This window comes from Centruroides sculpturatus, unplaced genomic scaffold, assembly GCF_000671375.1.
Source record: "Centruroides sculpturatus isolate CEXI.00-Female unplaced genomic scaffold, Cexi_2.0 scaffold35, whole genome shotgun sequence".
NCBI lineage: Eukaryota > Metazoa > Arthropoda > Arachnida > Scorpiones > Buthidae > Centruroides > Centruroides sculpturatus.
The window spans coordinates 1282949-1299245 of NW_019384311.1; the positions used below are offsets into that span (position 1 = coordinate 1282949).

General features: G+C 27.8%; 1 protein-coding gene and 1 long non-coding RNA gene across 2 annotated transcripts in view; both read left to right on the top strand.

Annotated features, from left to right (window-relative positions):
* The window catches only part of LOC111621623 (E3 ubiquitin-protein ligase RFWD2-like), a 75613-nt gene that overhangs the window by 25533 nt on the left and 33783 nt on the right, over nucleotides 1-16297 (top strand). Inside the window, exons 7-11 of the mRNA XM_023363822.1 lie at nucleotides 2443-2511; nucleotides 8365-8504; nucleotides 8576-8636; nucleotides 8737-8819; nucleotides 10330-10438. Coding sequence (XP_023219590.1) covers nucleotides 2443-2511; nucleotides 8365-8504; nucleotides 8576-8636; nucleotides 8737-8819; nucleotides 10330-10438 — 462 coding nt within the window. The remainder of the gene's footprint in view (nucleotides 1-2442; nucleotides 2512-8364; nucleotides 8505-8575; nucleotides 8637-8736; nucleotides 8820-10329; nucleotides 10439-16297) is intronic.
* LOC111621801 lies at nucleotides 7808-8205 on the top strand. The gene is made up of 3 exons (XR_002756132.1): nucleotides 7808-7868; nucleotides 7963-8060; nucleotides 8144-8205. It is a non-coding gene; the product is annotated as an uncharacterized LOC111621801 (long non-coding RNA).

Sequence of the window (16297 nt, forward strand, 5' to 3'; positions counted from 1 at the left end):
AAGGACATGCTAGGATTTGAACGAATTTCAACATGGAATAGGTTAATATATTTTTTCATACATAATCGGTTATCTGAAAAATCAGTTTTTTGAACAACCCCACTCCCCAATTGATTCAGATAATCGATGCTTTACTGTAGTTTATTTGGTAAATTCCATTAATTTATTATTAAATTGTCTCATTTTGGAAATAAAATACTTTTATTTGGAATTATTGTAAGTGTGCCATGGACTGATAAAGTTTGGGAAACACTGCATTAACTTGTTAACAAAGATTATTGTACACTGCTAGATAAAAAAAAAATAAGAATGAAATTATTTAAAATACAGTTCAATTGAAATCTGTTTATTTTTGAAATGTTGCTAGTCATTCAAACAGTCAATGTTAATTTGCTTATAATTAAAATTTTTAAAAAGCAGGCAAATTTATGAAACAAATTAATGAAATTACTGAATCAAATTTAAATTTATTTTAGTTTTTATCTTTTGTGCAAAACAAACAATTTTTATATTTGTTGCAAAAGAAAATAATCCAGCAACATTGACAAAGTATACTTGATGTGAATGTTTCCAATAAAAATAATTGTTAATATTGTAATTTTTGAAGTGGAGTGTTAGCAAAGCTTCTATGAGACTTACAGAAATCAAAATCTGTTCAATCGATTTTGATTAAACTTTGCCATCTGCTATTAATTGCAATAAGGAATCCAAAAATACAATAAAAAATGGGGGTCCATGACTTCATTTTCAAAATATAAAATATTTCATGTGTGCAACAAAGTGATACTGCATTGACTGTGCGACTTTGTTGTGCAATGTTTCGTGGTTGCTAGCATGTCTTGTATGGGCTTATAGAATTGAGTGGATTGATAAATTTAATGGATCAGTTTTGATAAAACTTTGCCATTTTCCATTAATCAAGATGATGAGGAATCCAGAAACATAATATGGGTTTATTTAAATGTAAAAAATCTAGCAACAAATCGCTTAACTTTCTCTGCAACATTTAAAACTTTGATAGTGCTATCTGTTACAATATTTCATTTAAAAAACTGTTTGCATTTTTAATTATTATAAAATGGCAAAATGTTTAATTTTGAAATTAGGGATGGGTTTTATAAAAAAAATGATAATGACAATTTTACTCATTATTAGCATTTAAGTCTTATCCTACTGAAGATATGACACACGATTCCCTCTTTATTTCCCTGTCCCATTGACCTTAAACACCAAAATTTAATAGTATGAATTTCTCTAATATACAAATCTTTCTGCAAAATTTCAGAAATTTTCGAAAGCACGAGCTATTAAGTTTTAAACAAGGTAAACAAAATCATGCTACACACACATACACCCACACCATACATACAGAAAAGAACTCTTGAATGTTTTTGCATTTTCGGATGTTTGAACGTCCCAAGTCCAAAAATATAAAAATCTTTGGGGTCAATTTTTGATTGATCACCATACTTTTCCTCTGTTATACATAAGAGCTGGGAGTATAAAAATAGGAGCCTATGACTTCGTTTTTGATATAAAGATATTACAGTGACAATGCCCATGCTCTCTGATGTGACTGAGCACACCTAATGGAATTTAAGTCTAGGGGTCAAAAATAAAAACAGTATTGCATACTCCTAATGGAAAATAGATGCGAAAAATGAACAAAACACAATAACAGAGCAATCGATGGCAATTGCTTTGATCTTGGATCATCTCTCTACCTGGTCAGTGCAAGGATCATGTCTCCTGTGGCCTGCAGGTATGAGGATAGCCGCTTTTGTGGTGGCAAGTGCAAAGTTTACCTGTCTGTGTACAAGGATTGCTTCTTCTGTGCCTAGTAGGTGCAGGGATTGCTTCCTTCCTTCCTTTCAGTTCAGCCTCAATTTTATTGTGATAAAACAGTCATGCAATGTTCTAGTAAAACTTTTTAATCACCAACCAAAACAAATAATTAATTTTCTTATAAAATGTGGAAGAATCATTTTAAGAATTGGAAATTGTGATGAGATTTTCTCAATGTCAATTTTGATACCCAGAAAATGTCCAATTTTTCTGATTCGTGTATTTGATTTGTACTTAATACTTGATTTTGCAGTTTCTTCTTTGCAGGAAAATGTTTCAGTTTTTGAACATGCTTTATATTTTTTTCATTTACTTAAATCATAACTTCTTCCATCTATTTTGTAATATGATAATGATTAAATAATAAGCAAAATCAACAATTGTAATATGTAACTATTTTGTAAATTCTAAAGCTTTTCTGTTAAAATTTTGTATTTTTAAATATGAATATGGAAAAATTTTCAACTGAAATTGTTTTAATTGAGGATATGTATTATCTTCTATAGCTTTAATTTATTATCTTTCATGCTAAATCCATTAAAAATTTTCAACGAACATTTTTTGAATAATTAGTACATTTTTATTTTATTGTTTCAGGATTGCAGAGCAGCACAATTTCAACTTTTAAAAGAATTTCTGGATCAGATAAGGAAGCATAAACAAGAAGTAAGTGAAAATATAACTAAAGTTTGAAATATCCATGAAATTTTATCCAGTTTAAGTAGAAGACAATACAACTGATTTTATTAAAGTATTTTTCTAATAGATGCTATTGGTAGCTTTATGCAATTTGGATCAAGAAGCCCTTATGGCTGTTTTTCAACTTTTTTCTACTAGTAGCATCCCTATTTCTTTATCAGTCTAGAATTATTGTATTTTTAGTAATACATGTAATAAGTTTTATGGCACTCCTCAGTATTATATTTTATGTCATCCCTGAAAACCACTGCCTTAGGGCAATTACTCACACTTGTCAATCCTAATAGATACTTGCAAGTTCCTTATTTTATTTTCAATTAAATTAGGAAAAGTCTTGTGACAACAGATTTCCTCCCCAATTAACATTGGAATTCCAATTAAAATACATGAAAAAACAAAGAATAAAATACAACAAAATAAAAAAACAATAAATAATAAGTATAAAAGCAAAAGAAAAAAAGTTAAGAATTATATATTACTAGCAGATGATAACCTGGTGTTGCTCAGACAAAAAGTAACAATAGCGAAGATTAAGATTATTAGATCATAGCCAATCTTACCTGTTTTCACAGAGCAAGAATTAGGTCTCCCTCTTCCGAGACTAAGTAGAAAATTTTTAGATATCTGCTTTCCATACTGGGATAATGATGATTAAGATTCACAGCAACCACTAACTGGTGTGTCGTACCACTAAGTGATGAATGACAAATGTTTTTGTAACCGCTTCTGGGTTCTTCTTTAGGTTTACTAAATTCGAAAGATAAGCTGGATCTTCCCGAATCATTCATAAATATAAATTCGAACATAAAATCGAACATTAAGATGAAGAGTTTGAATAAAGTGAACTTATGCACGTCCTCCCTGTTTCAACTTTATATACAATGGAACACTAAATATCATCGAGAATTTTTAGAAGGGTCTAAAAATATGTTCAATTTCCTGCAGAAATGCAAAAATAACACATCTAAAATAGTACAGTAGTAGCTGATTGCTTCAGGGTAATCTTAATCTTCTCTCTCTCTCCCTATAATGGGAATTTTGAAAAATCCCTTCTTGATGTGCATTCTCATGATATACCTTGTTAAAACACAATCAAAAATGCAAAAAACCGCATCTAAAATACTATAATAGAAGCCGGGTTTTTCACAGTAAGCCTTAATCCTCTCCCTCTCCTCTGTGGCAGAGAATTTCGAAAAATCCCTTCTTAGTGTACATTCTCATGACGTATCCTAACTGTGTACCAAATTTCAACCTTCAACTCCTAACCATTTGTGCTCTGCACTTATTATCATTATCAACCCATCTTGATTATACAAGGTGTGACAATTTAATTCCAGGACTGGTTGTGTAGCACTGCAGTGTCACCGTGCAGAAACTTGTCTAAGCTTGTCATAATAGTTCAACCATTTGGCTACTTGTCTGCAAAGATTTGTTCGTGTCTCGTAACTCATTCTTTTTCTGTACTCCATTCACATATTGCTATGAGAAAGTGTTGTCACGTTTTTGTCATGGAACAAAACGCGAACATTAAGTTTTGTTACAAGTTGGATAAAAGTGCAACAGAGATGTATGCCCTCATCAAGCAAGTTTATGGGAATGATGCCCTATCCTGCTCTCATGTTTTCAAGTGGTTTGTGCGTTTCAGGGTTGGTCAGGAAGACCTTGAGGACGATGCTTGCCCTGGACGACCTCAATCAGTTCCAATACCAGAAGACATTGAAAAAATCAGACTCTTGCTGTGATATGACCGTTGAATGTCTATTTGGATGATAGCAGAGACAACTGGTATCAATCTGGAGACAACTTGTCGGGTTAGACCTCAGTTTGAAGCAAGAGGAAACTGGGTACTGCTGCACGACAATGCCTGCCTGCACACTGCGACTACTGTCAAGGAGTTTTTGACCAAACATGGCATTATGGAGTTGAACCACCCTTCATACTCACCAGATTTGTTGCCTTGTGACTAATTTTGTTTCCGAAAATAAAATCGCATTGAAGGGATGAAGATTCGACGACCTGGAGGATATACAGCGCAATGTGACGAAGGAATTGAGAGCTGTCAATGGAAGTGACTTTGCTTTCTGTCAATGGAAGTGTTTCAAGAACTTGTACAAGTGTTGTGAGAAGTGCATTGCCCTCCAGGGGGATTACTTTGAAACATATTAAAAGGGTTTTTCATTATATGTTTTTTGTGTCTTTTTATTACCCCAGTCCTGGAATTTAATTGTCACACCTTGTATTATAAAATTTGTTTGCAGGTTTTTTGAAACTAATAATAAATTGATGATTTGCTTTTTGTCTTTATGTTACAGTATGAATCTATGAGCACTAAGTTTTGGCTCTAAGGAGGATTTATCTCACACTTTTGACATTGGAGTAATCAGACAGAAGAGGGTAGATATGTGTTTATGACAACGACAGTATGCATTTCAGAAAGGTTGTCTGTCCCCTTCAGCCATATTTGTTATAATTTGGTGGGTTTACAGGTGTCTACTAAAATACAAGTAGTTTTTTGTTACAAACATTTGGGTTTATGATTAAAATAGTTTAAAATAATTTTAAATTTTTAGTTTTTAACTATTTTAATCTACCCACTTCTGTGTGATTATTTTGACATCAATAGTCTCCAATAGAGCCAAAACTTAGTGCTCATAGATTCATACAGTAATAATCAATGTTTAATAAGTATTTGGAACTACCTATATTTTATGATGTATCATAAAAAAGAACTTTGAGAGACAGAGAGGGATAATCTAAAAAGGATGTAGATATGCTTGAAAAATTACAAAAATTGTTTGAGGGAACACTTAATTTAATCTGTTCAGACACTATGTATTCATTATAATATCTATGATATAGTAATTGATCAAAATACTTTGTGATTAGTAAATAAGGAAAGACCTAGTAACCTGGACCTATCAATGTTAGGATGGCTTTTACTAATGTTGATAGGTCCAGGTTACTAAGTCTTCCCTTACTATTAAGTTAGTTTTATTTAGTTCTTTTGTGATTTTTGTTTAGCAGAGAGGGGGAAGCTATCAACCAGATTGGTATACAATAATCAATAAAAGATTGAAAACTAGCAAAAAAATGGATTGTAAAACAATTTTAGAAAATATCAAAGGGCACAATCTCCATAGGATTCCACATTGAATGGCAAGGGATTTAACTGTTTTGTCAATGTGACCTTTGAAACTGAGTTTAATATAAAAAATAATGCCTAGATCATTTACAGAGTTGATATACTTTACATATTTGGTATAAAAGATGGAGAGAGGAAATTTCTGGTTAATGAAAAGCATGTAGCAACAGTTTTTTTTATATATTTTTTATTTTATTTTATTTTTTTTTGCATTAATTCTTAAGTTGGCCTTTTCGAATAATTCAGTTGTAAGTTTAGATCTGATTGTGGAGAAACAGAGTCATGATTTATTAGTTTAATATCATTAGGATAGACTATAACTTGTGAATTAAGACGATTGNAGCTGATTTGTTTCAAAATATTCAGCTGATTATTAAAATTTTTCTGCTGTTTATCCTATTACACCATGGAACAAAAGAAAGTTGTTTCACACATCAAAAAGATGATGTATCTGGGATAGTAGAGGTCAGATCTAGCCTGAAACTTTGCTTAATTTGGCAAGATAAAGTCCTATACATTTTTAATGCATATTTTAAGATTTTGTAAAGCATAATTAGATTTTGTAAAGCATAATTATAATTAGAAGCTATACTTTAGCTGTGATTCAAAGTGAACTTTTGCAATTTTCAGAAATCTTGCACTTTATATAAAATTGATTGCTGAGTGTGAAAATAATAAAAATGAGATGTTTTTAATTAATATAGTGATTAAAACATGTATTTTCAAAGAAAAACATTCAAATTTCTTTAATTATATTTAAAAATAGTACTTTTGATTTTCTTTATGACTTGAACAAAAAGAAATGAAATAGTGTAATTTATATTAGTTTTTAGCCTTTGAAATGAAAAAAAGACTGAAAATAGAATAGAAATAAATTTTAATTTAATAGAAAATACCATCATTCATTGCATATGTCAATCATATGTGGATAAAAAAAAATGTATAGGACTTGTTATTGCCAAATGAAGTGAAGATTTTAGCTAGAAACAGGCTAGATTTGGTGTCTACTTTCACATACATGTGAACTTTTTGATGTGTGAAACCATAACTGCTTTGTTCCATAGTGTTGTTAGAATATTCTTAAATGTGATGATTAAATTTTTCTAGAAAGGATATAAATGAATTCTTATAAAAAATTGTTTTGAGTATTTTTAAAATTTATATTAGCTGTTTAATGTTCTTATATCTCATTTCGTAATATAAAGATTGTGTTATCATAAAGATATATCATAAAATATTTTTATATATCACTTTCCACAGGTTAAATGTTTATAGTAAAGCAGTATCAGTCTAAGAAGATAGTTCATGGAGAAAATTGTGATAGCAATATACAAAAGGAACAAATGTTCCAAAGTATAAAAATTAAGTTTAATAAATCATGAGAATATATATTTCTGTTAAATGAGTTTACTTTTCTCATTGGTAATAACTGTGATGTTTGAAAGCATACAGTTGGTTACATTTAGATATATACACCAATGTGTGAGTAGATGTCAGAATTTGCAAGTATATACAAATATATGCTTAGGTTAACAATATGTATCTATCAATATTCATAATAACCAGGCTTTATTTCTTTTGTCTATAAAGTAGACTGAAGAATGATAATATAGCTGCTCTGCTGGATTTGAATATTTACAAATTTATTAAAATGTAAAATTGTAACAATACAATTTTATATTGACAATGCATGTAACTTTTTAACCATTGCATATAAAAGGTATTGGATTTGCTTGATTTTCTCAATAATGTAGTTTGAGTTTTAGTGAAAGTTTATATGCATTGTCAGTAAATATTAAATTATTAGTGATTGTAGTATATTGATTATCATTTTAGTTCATTCTTTCAAATGAACTATCTAACCACCACTCTCTTATTAGATTCTTTATTAAAATTTAAAAGAAATGTTGTCTTGGCCAAATGCAGTCAATTGACCACAACAATATATCTTTTAAATTTTATTGTCAAAGAAAACTTTTTGTTTTTATAGAATTCGGAAAACAAATTCTCAAATTTAGGTTTTAGATCTGTGTAAATTACATATATTTCATTCATAATATAAAAATGCAAAATATTTTTAGTTTCATATTGTGTATTAATTCTGTGAATTTTCTTTTCATAGTCCTGTTTGTTTTGAGATAATAGAAGAAGCTCATATGACTAAATGTGGCCATACATTTTGGTAATGAAATTATAATGAAAAATTTTAAATATTTAAATTTAACAAATGAATTTATACATGCTAATAATCAATTCATTCTAAACTTTAATTTTAGTTATAAATGCATCACTGCAAGTCTAGAGCAAAGTAATAGATGTCCAAAATGTAATTATGTTATTGAGAAGAAAGATCAAATATTCCCTAACTTCTTACGTAAGTGACAAAACCTTTAACTTGAAAAATTTTTAAATCAACAAATGTTTTATCTGTTTTTATGAATATATATTTTGTTTCAGTAAATGAATTAATAACAAAATATCAGCAACAAAAAGAAAAGAAACGGAAAATTGAAAATTCTGTAAGTTTATATGTTAATTTAAAACATGTTATTAATCACTAATTTTTTATTTGTTATTTATACATTAGTTTGATTTAATAATTATAAATATGTTTTATAGCCATTAATTAATATAAAACATTGAACAACTGGATCATAAGTTATTCAGTATTTTGTTAGAATAATGTAAGTGATAGTAATAATCTCAATGTTNAATTTACTGAAAATCTTTCAAAATTTATTAAATATAGTAATATGAGACCATTAGCCACGTTAAATTACGCCAGTGATTTGTTCAATAACTCTAGTATAGTTTCAAGGTAAATTAAGCAAAAATAAAAATTTTTTTCAAATTCATAATATTTCTGTCTAATTGTCATGTAAATTACAGCATTGAATTTGACAAAGACAATGAATTTTTTGCAATAGCTGGTGTCACCAAGAAAATCAAGGTAGGATTTATTGTTTATTTCGTAAGATATTTGAAACTTTAAAAATGAAAAAAGTTTGAACTCTAAACTTAGGTATATGAGGTTTGAACTCTAAACATAGGTTTTTGAATATGGAGCTGTGATTCGTGATACTGTAGATATGCATTATCCAGTGAATGAAATGGTGTGCAATTCCAAAATAAGGTAGATATTGTAAATTCTCCAAATATTTTATAATTTGCAAATATTCTCACCCTTTACATATTTAATCTAAACATATGCGGACTACAGAGGGACAACTGTATTTATAAATACATTAATTTTAATTTTTTAACATAGATTAAATAATTTTGTATGATTTTAAAATTTGTTTATAATTGTTAAAATTATTGTTTTATAAATTCATATTTAATTAATTATTCAATTATTTTCTAGGGAGCCCGTCAGCAATGGTTAATATCTACCATGGCTACTAGACGGAAAAAAATGTACACACATTTTGATGATTTAGAACAGTGTTACCTTAATGCACGTGCCAAAGAATTGGGTCCAACTTCTTCTGGTACGTTATAAAATTTTTGAAGTTTTAATATAATATAATTATTTATTTAACATATTGTCTGGTGTCAGAGAGAAAGTTCTAATTAGTAAAACTTGTTTCTGTAANAAAAGAGGCTGCTTATGATTGATCCTTGCTGGATGCCTCAGATCAGATGGAAGTCACAGAATTCAAAATTGCCTATTTTTATTTTACTAGATCAAGCAAGGAAGTAGTTGTTTAACTAAGAATGATATACTCAATCTAAATTGAATTGTTCTCTTAGTAAGGTTAGTAGTAGATTGGGACAAATGGAGTCAAAAGCCTGAGAGAGATCTGTGTATATAACAAAAATGGGACATTTATGTTCAAAATTTTGGAGGATTCAATAAATAGTTTCTAATACATTAGTTGTGATAGAAGAGAAACAGGTAGCACAGTGTTGAATTGGGAGAAGTTTTGAAGAAATTGGATTATATATATTATGATAAATAATATATTTCAAATTTCAAAAAAACTTTTAACACAGCTGAAGAAAGTGATTAGTCAAAAAAAAACTTTTTTTTTTTGAATAGCATTAATGTAAGGGTGAGCCACTGTTTAGGAATGAAGCTAGATTGAGCTATTTTTGAGAAGACCCTGGAAAGAAAGCAGATGTAGATTTTAGTTTTTATATAAAACTGCTGGGATATGATCTGGGGTAAAGATAGTATTTAGGGAATCAATAGCTTTAATACCTTCAGAAAAAGAAAAGGAGTGATGATAAGTAAAGGTGTGGAAGAATAGAGGTTTGAAATTGGTTTTGGATTGTAAATGGCAAAATCTGTGTTTTAAAGTCATTGTATATTTCATAAAGATTCATCTGGAATAACAGGGTTTGGAGGGAATTTTTTCAGAAAAACTAGGAACAAAATTCCAAAAATTGAGGATCTGATGCAAAGGATGAAACTGTTTTGTTAAAATTGTTAAAATAACTTTGAAATGAAAGGTTATATTCCTGATGGAACTATTTTTGGATGATTCAGTATAAATATGTCTCTAGGATTGCCTGATATTTTCCATTTTTCCCTCAAATAATTTCTTAATTTTTTAAAATGAAGATTAAACCATTTTAGAGCAGGAGATCTCAACNTTTCATAAATTTCAGGTTTTGTAGTTGATTGTTAAGCTTTAAATTTGTATTAGTTGGAGTTCATACCATAAAGGAATGTTAGCAAGCAGTGATTATGAGGGAACAGTAACGGTGTGGGATGCATTTACAGGTCAAAGAGTTAGGCTGTTTCAGGTAATGAATTATAACTATGTTGAAATTGTTTATAGTTTAAAATATTTCATGTATAAAGATTGTAACTATTGTATAATTTGTCTTTGAATATTTGATTTTACTTGATATGTTATGTTCAAAAACAGTGAAACCTGGAATCACTTGGTACTGAAATATTTTTCTGTTTTGGCAAATTTCCATTTTGAACAGGTTTTAATACTTTCTCACTAGATATATTTTACGTAGTTACATTTATTTTTTTGTATTAAAATCGTCTATATCATGTATATTAAAATGCCTTTTATTTAAATGTGTAAAATTTAATGTTAATAGTTTCATTATAAAATTAACCATGAAATTTAGAGATCATTTAATTTTAGTTTTCACTTCAGCAAGTTTTCATTTTCTGAAAGTTTAAATATTTCAATAAAAATGTAATTGTTTGGAAAATTTGAAATTCATAGATATTTCATAATACTTTGTTTTAGCTTTGTGTGTGTGTGTGTGTGTGTCAATGGAATATATTTTTTAAAATGTTATTTTTGATATCATCACCTTAATATTGCAATTCTTCTGTAGCAATTGGACAGACTTTCACAAGAGCTAGATGTTATAGATGAAGATACAAAACAAGTGGAAGTAAGTAGAAATTACTCTATTACAGTTTTCTTAATTATGNGCTATTAAAATGCCTTTTTATTTGTGTAAAATTTAATGTTAATAGTTTCATTAGAAAATTAACCATGAAATTTAGAGATCATTTAATTTTAGTTTCACTTCAGAAAGTTTTCATTTTCTGAAAGTTTTTGAATTTTCTGAAATCAGCATGTAAAAGTGATTTATTCATACAGTCAAACTCATTTAATATCACATCTGTGGTACTCTCAGAATATAGAGAGAGATAGGAAAATCTCAGGAGCCCAATACAAGCTTGGTTTGATGCACTATTATAGGCCTTCTGTATATGTCCTATATTTGTCATGTTAAATATTTTAAATTTTTTACTTAGGCTCCTTTGGGTGCAGATCTAGAAGAACCATCACTAAGTTGCATGTGTAAACTATGTTGAAACTGAAAACTGCTACAATGTTCCCATAAACCACAATTTTGATAAGAAAACCATACTTAGATTTCATATTTAAAACCACTAAAAATACCTGTTTATAAGTTATGAATCTCATATTTGGTTATAAATTTAAAAATTATTAATACAGTAGAGCGTCGTTTATCTGAATCAATTGGGGAATGGGGTTGTTCAGATAACTTATTTTTNAAATGTTATTTTTGATATCATCACCTTAATATTGCAATTCTTCTGTAGCAATTGGACAGACTTTCACAAGAGCTAGATGTTATAGATGAAGATACAAAACAAGTGGAAGTAAGTAGAAATTACTCTATTACAGTTTTCTTAATTATGTTCAAATTTTTCATGCTAAAATTATCAAATTGATTTTATATTTCATTCACATTTTTTTTCTGTTAATACTATAAACTGTTGTACTTTAACAAACATACTCTTCATTATGCTTTTGTTAAGTTTTTACATTCTAAATTTTATCTGATTTCGATTTTTGTTAATAACTTAATGGATTAAATGTTAATGCAATAAAATTTGTCTTATTGCATTAACATTTAATTTTTTCCAATAAGACAAATTTTATTGGAACAAATTAAAATTAATGTATAAGGATTCATCATAGAACAAGGATTCATAGAATGATGATTTATATTAAAATCTTATCTTCTGTTTCTGATCCCATGGATTCACTTATTTACTTCTACAAAAGTGTAACCTATTTTGATAACACATGGTCTCTCTAAGTCCATTTGCAGCCATGCATAGCAGCAAAAAGTTCTGGGAGGCATATTACAGTGTCAAAAACATGAGCTCTCTATTAAGGGAAGCTATGGGTCTTGTTCTTCTAGTTTTATGCTGTTGTGATTAATTTATTAAATTTCAATAATGGTAATGAAGCATAGTGCTAATTAGTGTTCTACCAAGTGCTTTTAATCAGACATTCTGTAATGAGCTTAATGGATGGGATTTGTATTCTTCATTTGCTTCATTCTAGAAATTTAGGAACCTAACTCACATTTTTCCTGTTGGATCAGTGCTTTAATAGCTGTGATTTCTGTTATTAGTGTTTTTCCAGAAATGTAATTTTTGCAGTTAACAAGAATTGACTGTATACACATCTTGGAAAATATTTTTAAACTTAGATAATAAAATTAAATGTTTTTCTGTATTTTCAAAAGGTTTTATTACCAGAGGCTTAACTGTTTTATAGGTACTTTTAATAATGGTTTAATTTTAATACTGTAGAACCTCATTAATTCATATTAATTGAGAAAAAGCACACTCTGAATTATTAAGTTTGATTAATAAGGTTTTACTCAAATGTGTATTATGGGCTGCAATTTGATAAGATTGTAGACCTATAAATTTCCACTGTCATCCATCTATCTATCTTTCCTTAATCTTGAGATTGTAGTTATAGATGAAAGATGAGACCAGATTTGGAAACCTTAGAAGCAGGAGGCCCTGATTAATTATATATGAACTTTCATTGCAAACTGGAAGTTGTCTTATTTCAGTTAAAAAATTTTTCCCCAAAAGGTGTTAGATAGATGACTGGCATGACTCTGTTGTTAATGATGTACAGGAGGGGCAAACCACTACTAACTTGAGGTGGAGAGCATATATTTTAAATTAAATAAATGAAAAATATGATTAAAAATTACAGCCTGGCATTGTGATGATGTCACAATAAATTGTATATATATATTTTTTCCTTGCTAAGTAATATCTTTCTATGAGTTAAATTTTCTTTTAGAGACATATAACTTAAATTCTGTTTGGAGCAAATTTTATTTTTGGATAAATCAAAAAAAAAAAAAAAATTGTTTTTAGGAAGAATTTCTACTGCCAAGGTTTTAAATAATGAATTAAAAATATATAAAGGAGCTATATTAAATATTGGGTTGTTTATATCTAAATTTCTCTTTTATACAATGAAATTAGATTACTTTATTTTCATTTCTTTGGTTGCTTCTTATTAAGACTGGAATAAAGTTTTCACCAGTTTCATTTTATAAGAAAATTCAAGTTAATAATAATAAGCTTTTACCCAAATTACTAATAATTTCCCATGTGTATCACATGGATTTTGTGTAAATAGAATCCCATAAAAAATCCCATAATTTGATTATTATTTGCTTAATTCTATATTGAAAATAATTCCGCTTTTAGATACATTTCATTATTAAAATTGGATTATGAATTATTATATGTTTAATTGCACAGTAGAGCATTGATTATCCAAAACAATTTGGGACTAGGATTGTTTGGATAATTGATCATGTACGAAAAAATATATTAACCTATCCCATGTTGAAATTTTTCTCCATTGTGTGTTGCTTTGTGTTGATGTTAAGCCTAACGAAAATTTTTTAAAAATAATAATTGTGGCTATTGCATTGTTAAAAATTATTTCTTTATTTTGCACAAACAAAATAAATATATTGAAAAATATAAAACAAAAAAATTATATTTTGGAAGTTAATCTAGTATCAAAAACATTCCGATTCAGCACAACACACAGTCCTCAGAAAACACCACACAGAAAAAAAGCAAAACTCACCACTCATGATGGAAAAAAAGCCTTGTTCAAATACTTGCGCATCCTTAAGTACTCTCTCGTGGTTTCGTCAGTGCTGCCAGCTAAAACATGTACACCAACAAAAATAATATTGGAGTAGCCCAAGACATAGCCAAATATTGCAGCACCACAGCACTAGCGGAAATTTAATTTGCTGATTGGAATGCTTTTGGTTAACCAATGTTTCAGTTCATCGGAATTCGGATAATCGATGCTTTACTGTATTTCTGTAGCCAAAAATATATTTATGCCATTTTGTTAAAGTTTATCTAAAACTTCTATCTATGGTAATATAATTTTTTTTATCACTGAAAACTTCTAATTTATTTAAAAATTTTATGCTATTAGCACTGTAATGATTAAGATAAAATTATTTAAATATCAGTATTTTAATATTAAAATAAAAAATAACATTTGAAAGTTAGAATAATTATAAAATTATTCAATTTTTTTAAGGATTTAATGATGAAAACATCAGCTTTATCAGGGTTAAATGTAAGTGTGTGTGGTTTTCTTAATTTTTGCCATATTATTACATTTTGACAAATTATCAATTAAACTGGCATTTTATTAATAATAGAATTTTAAAAATTAATTGTGGATTATACAATGTTATGATTAATGTGAAAAATGTAAAGTGATTTCAGTTTTATTTTAGAATTAAACATATTCAGATATTGCAAGAATGTTGATAAAGAAGAAATTTTATAGATTTGATTGAGCCATTCAAATAATTTTTGAACATATGAAAAAATAATAGAAAAAATAGAAAGATAATCATATGTAGAAAATTTTCTATACATATGATCAGACAAACAAAAAGAAATTCAAATTGTCATAAAATAAGTTACAAAATTAATAAGTAGTGTGAATAGTTCATCTGTATTTTATTTTTAAATCTGTTTTCAAGAGATGATATCTTATGTTTAGACATTTTTAAAAAAATTTATAATTATTTTTATAAATTACAACTTTTTACATTATAGTAATAAAAAATTATGAAATTTTAATGTTGAAATTTACTAAATAAACTGAACTATTTAAGCATTTTTCATATCTAAACATTATTTCTCTATAAAAATTTGATTATATTAAGGAAAGGTTGGATTGAAAATATTTAATTTTAATTTATTTTATTTATTTATGTTTAAAGGTTAATTTATTAGATGGTCAAAATTGTCCTTCAAATGTTTGGTCTTCAACAGCTGAACAGCCTAGCAGTAGTAGTAGTGCCTTCAATGCAAATAATTCATCAGGATCTTGTTCGTCTCTCTACATGCAAGATGGGTTTAATGGCAGCAAACATGTAATAATTTCTTTTAATTAATAATTGTGTATTTCTTCTGAAAAAATTTATATTTATAATTTTTTTCATCATTATAAGGGCTTTTCATTAAATTATCTTTTAGTTATATAATTGATTTTTTTAGACTTATTTATTATTTTTGAATTTGCAATAAGATTAACAATAATTATGGATTATTTAAGTACAGTCATTTTTTTCTCCTTGAAATTTTGATGTACTTTGAGAAACAGTATCATTCAAGATCTTGCTGAAAATAAATAAAGAACCATAGACAAGTGAAAAAACTATTATCAAATAGATTATCATAAATATATGAAAGAATAGTATTTAGAATTGTTGTTCTTTCATATAGTTTAAAATTATATTTATAATTCACTGATTTTTCAATATTCATTAAAATTTAGTTTCATTAAATGTTTTATCTATGTAAATTTTAGAAATTATACAAAACCAGCATAGATAAGGATTTCAAATGACTAAATCTTTTCCAAATATCAAAATTATCTTCTATTTTCTTCTATCTCTGAATATTATTTCTAATTTTATTAATGCAAGATGTTTTGTTGCTGCTTGTTTGTCGAAGTGAAACTGTTTTTTTTTTCTAATAATAAATATTTCTTCTTAATAATTAATTAGCTTAGGAACTTAGAAAAATATTAGTATTATCATATGATATAATAATCTAACATTATTCATACTTAAAAGTATATTTTACATTGATCTTAACTACAGTTGTCCCTTGATAATCCAACAGGTATGGGACCAAAGGTGTGTCAGATTACCAAAAGTGTCCGGATTACCGAAAATAATTACATATTTCGCATTGTTTTGCTAGCAGTAACTTACAATATTCTCTACTCCAACTGTTCGAACAGAACTGCTCACATAAAACACACGAAATGTGTGTCATCG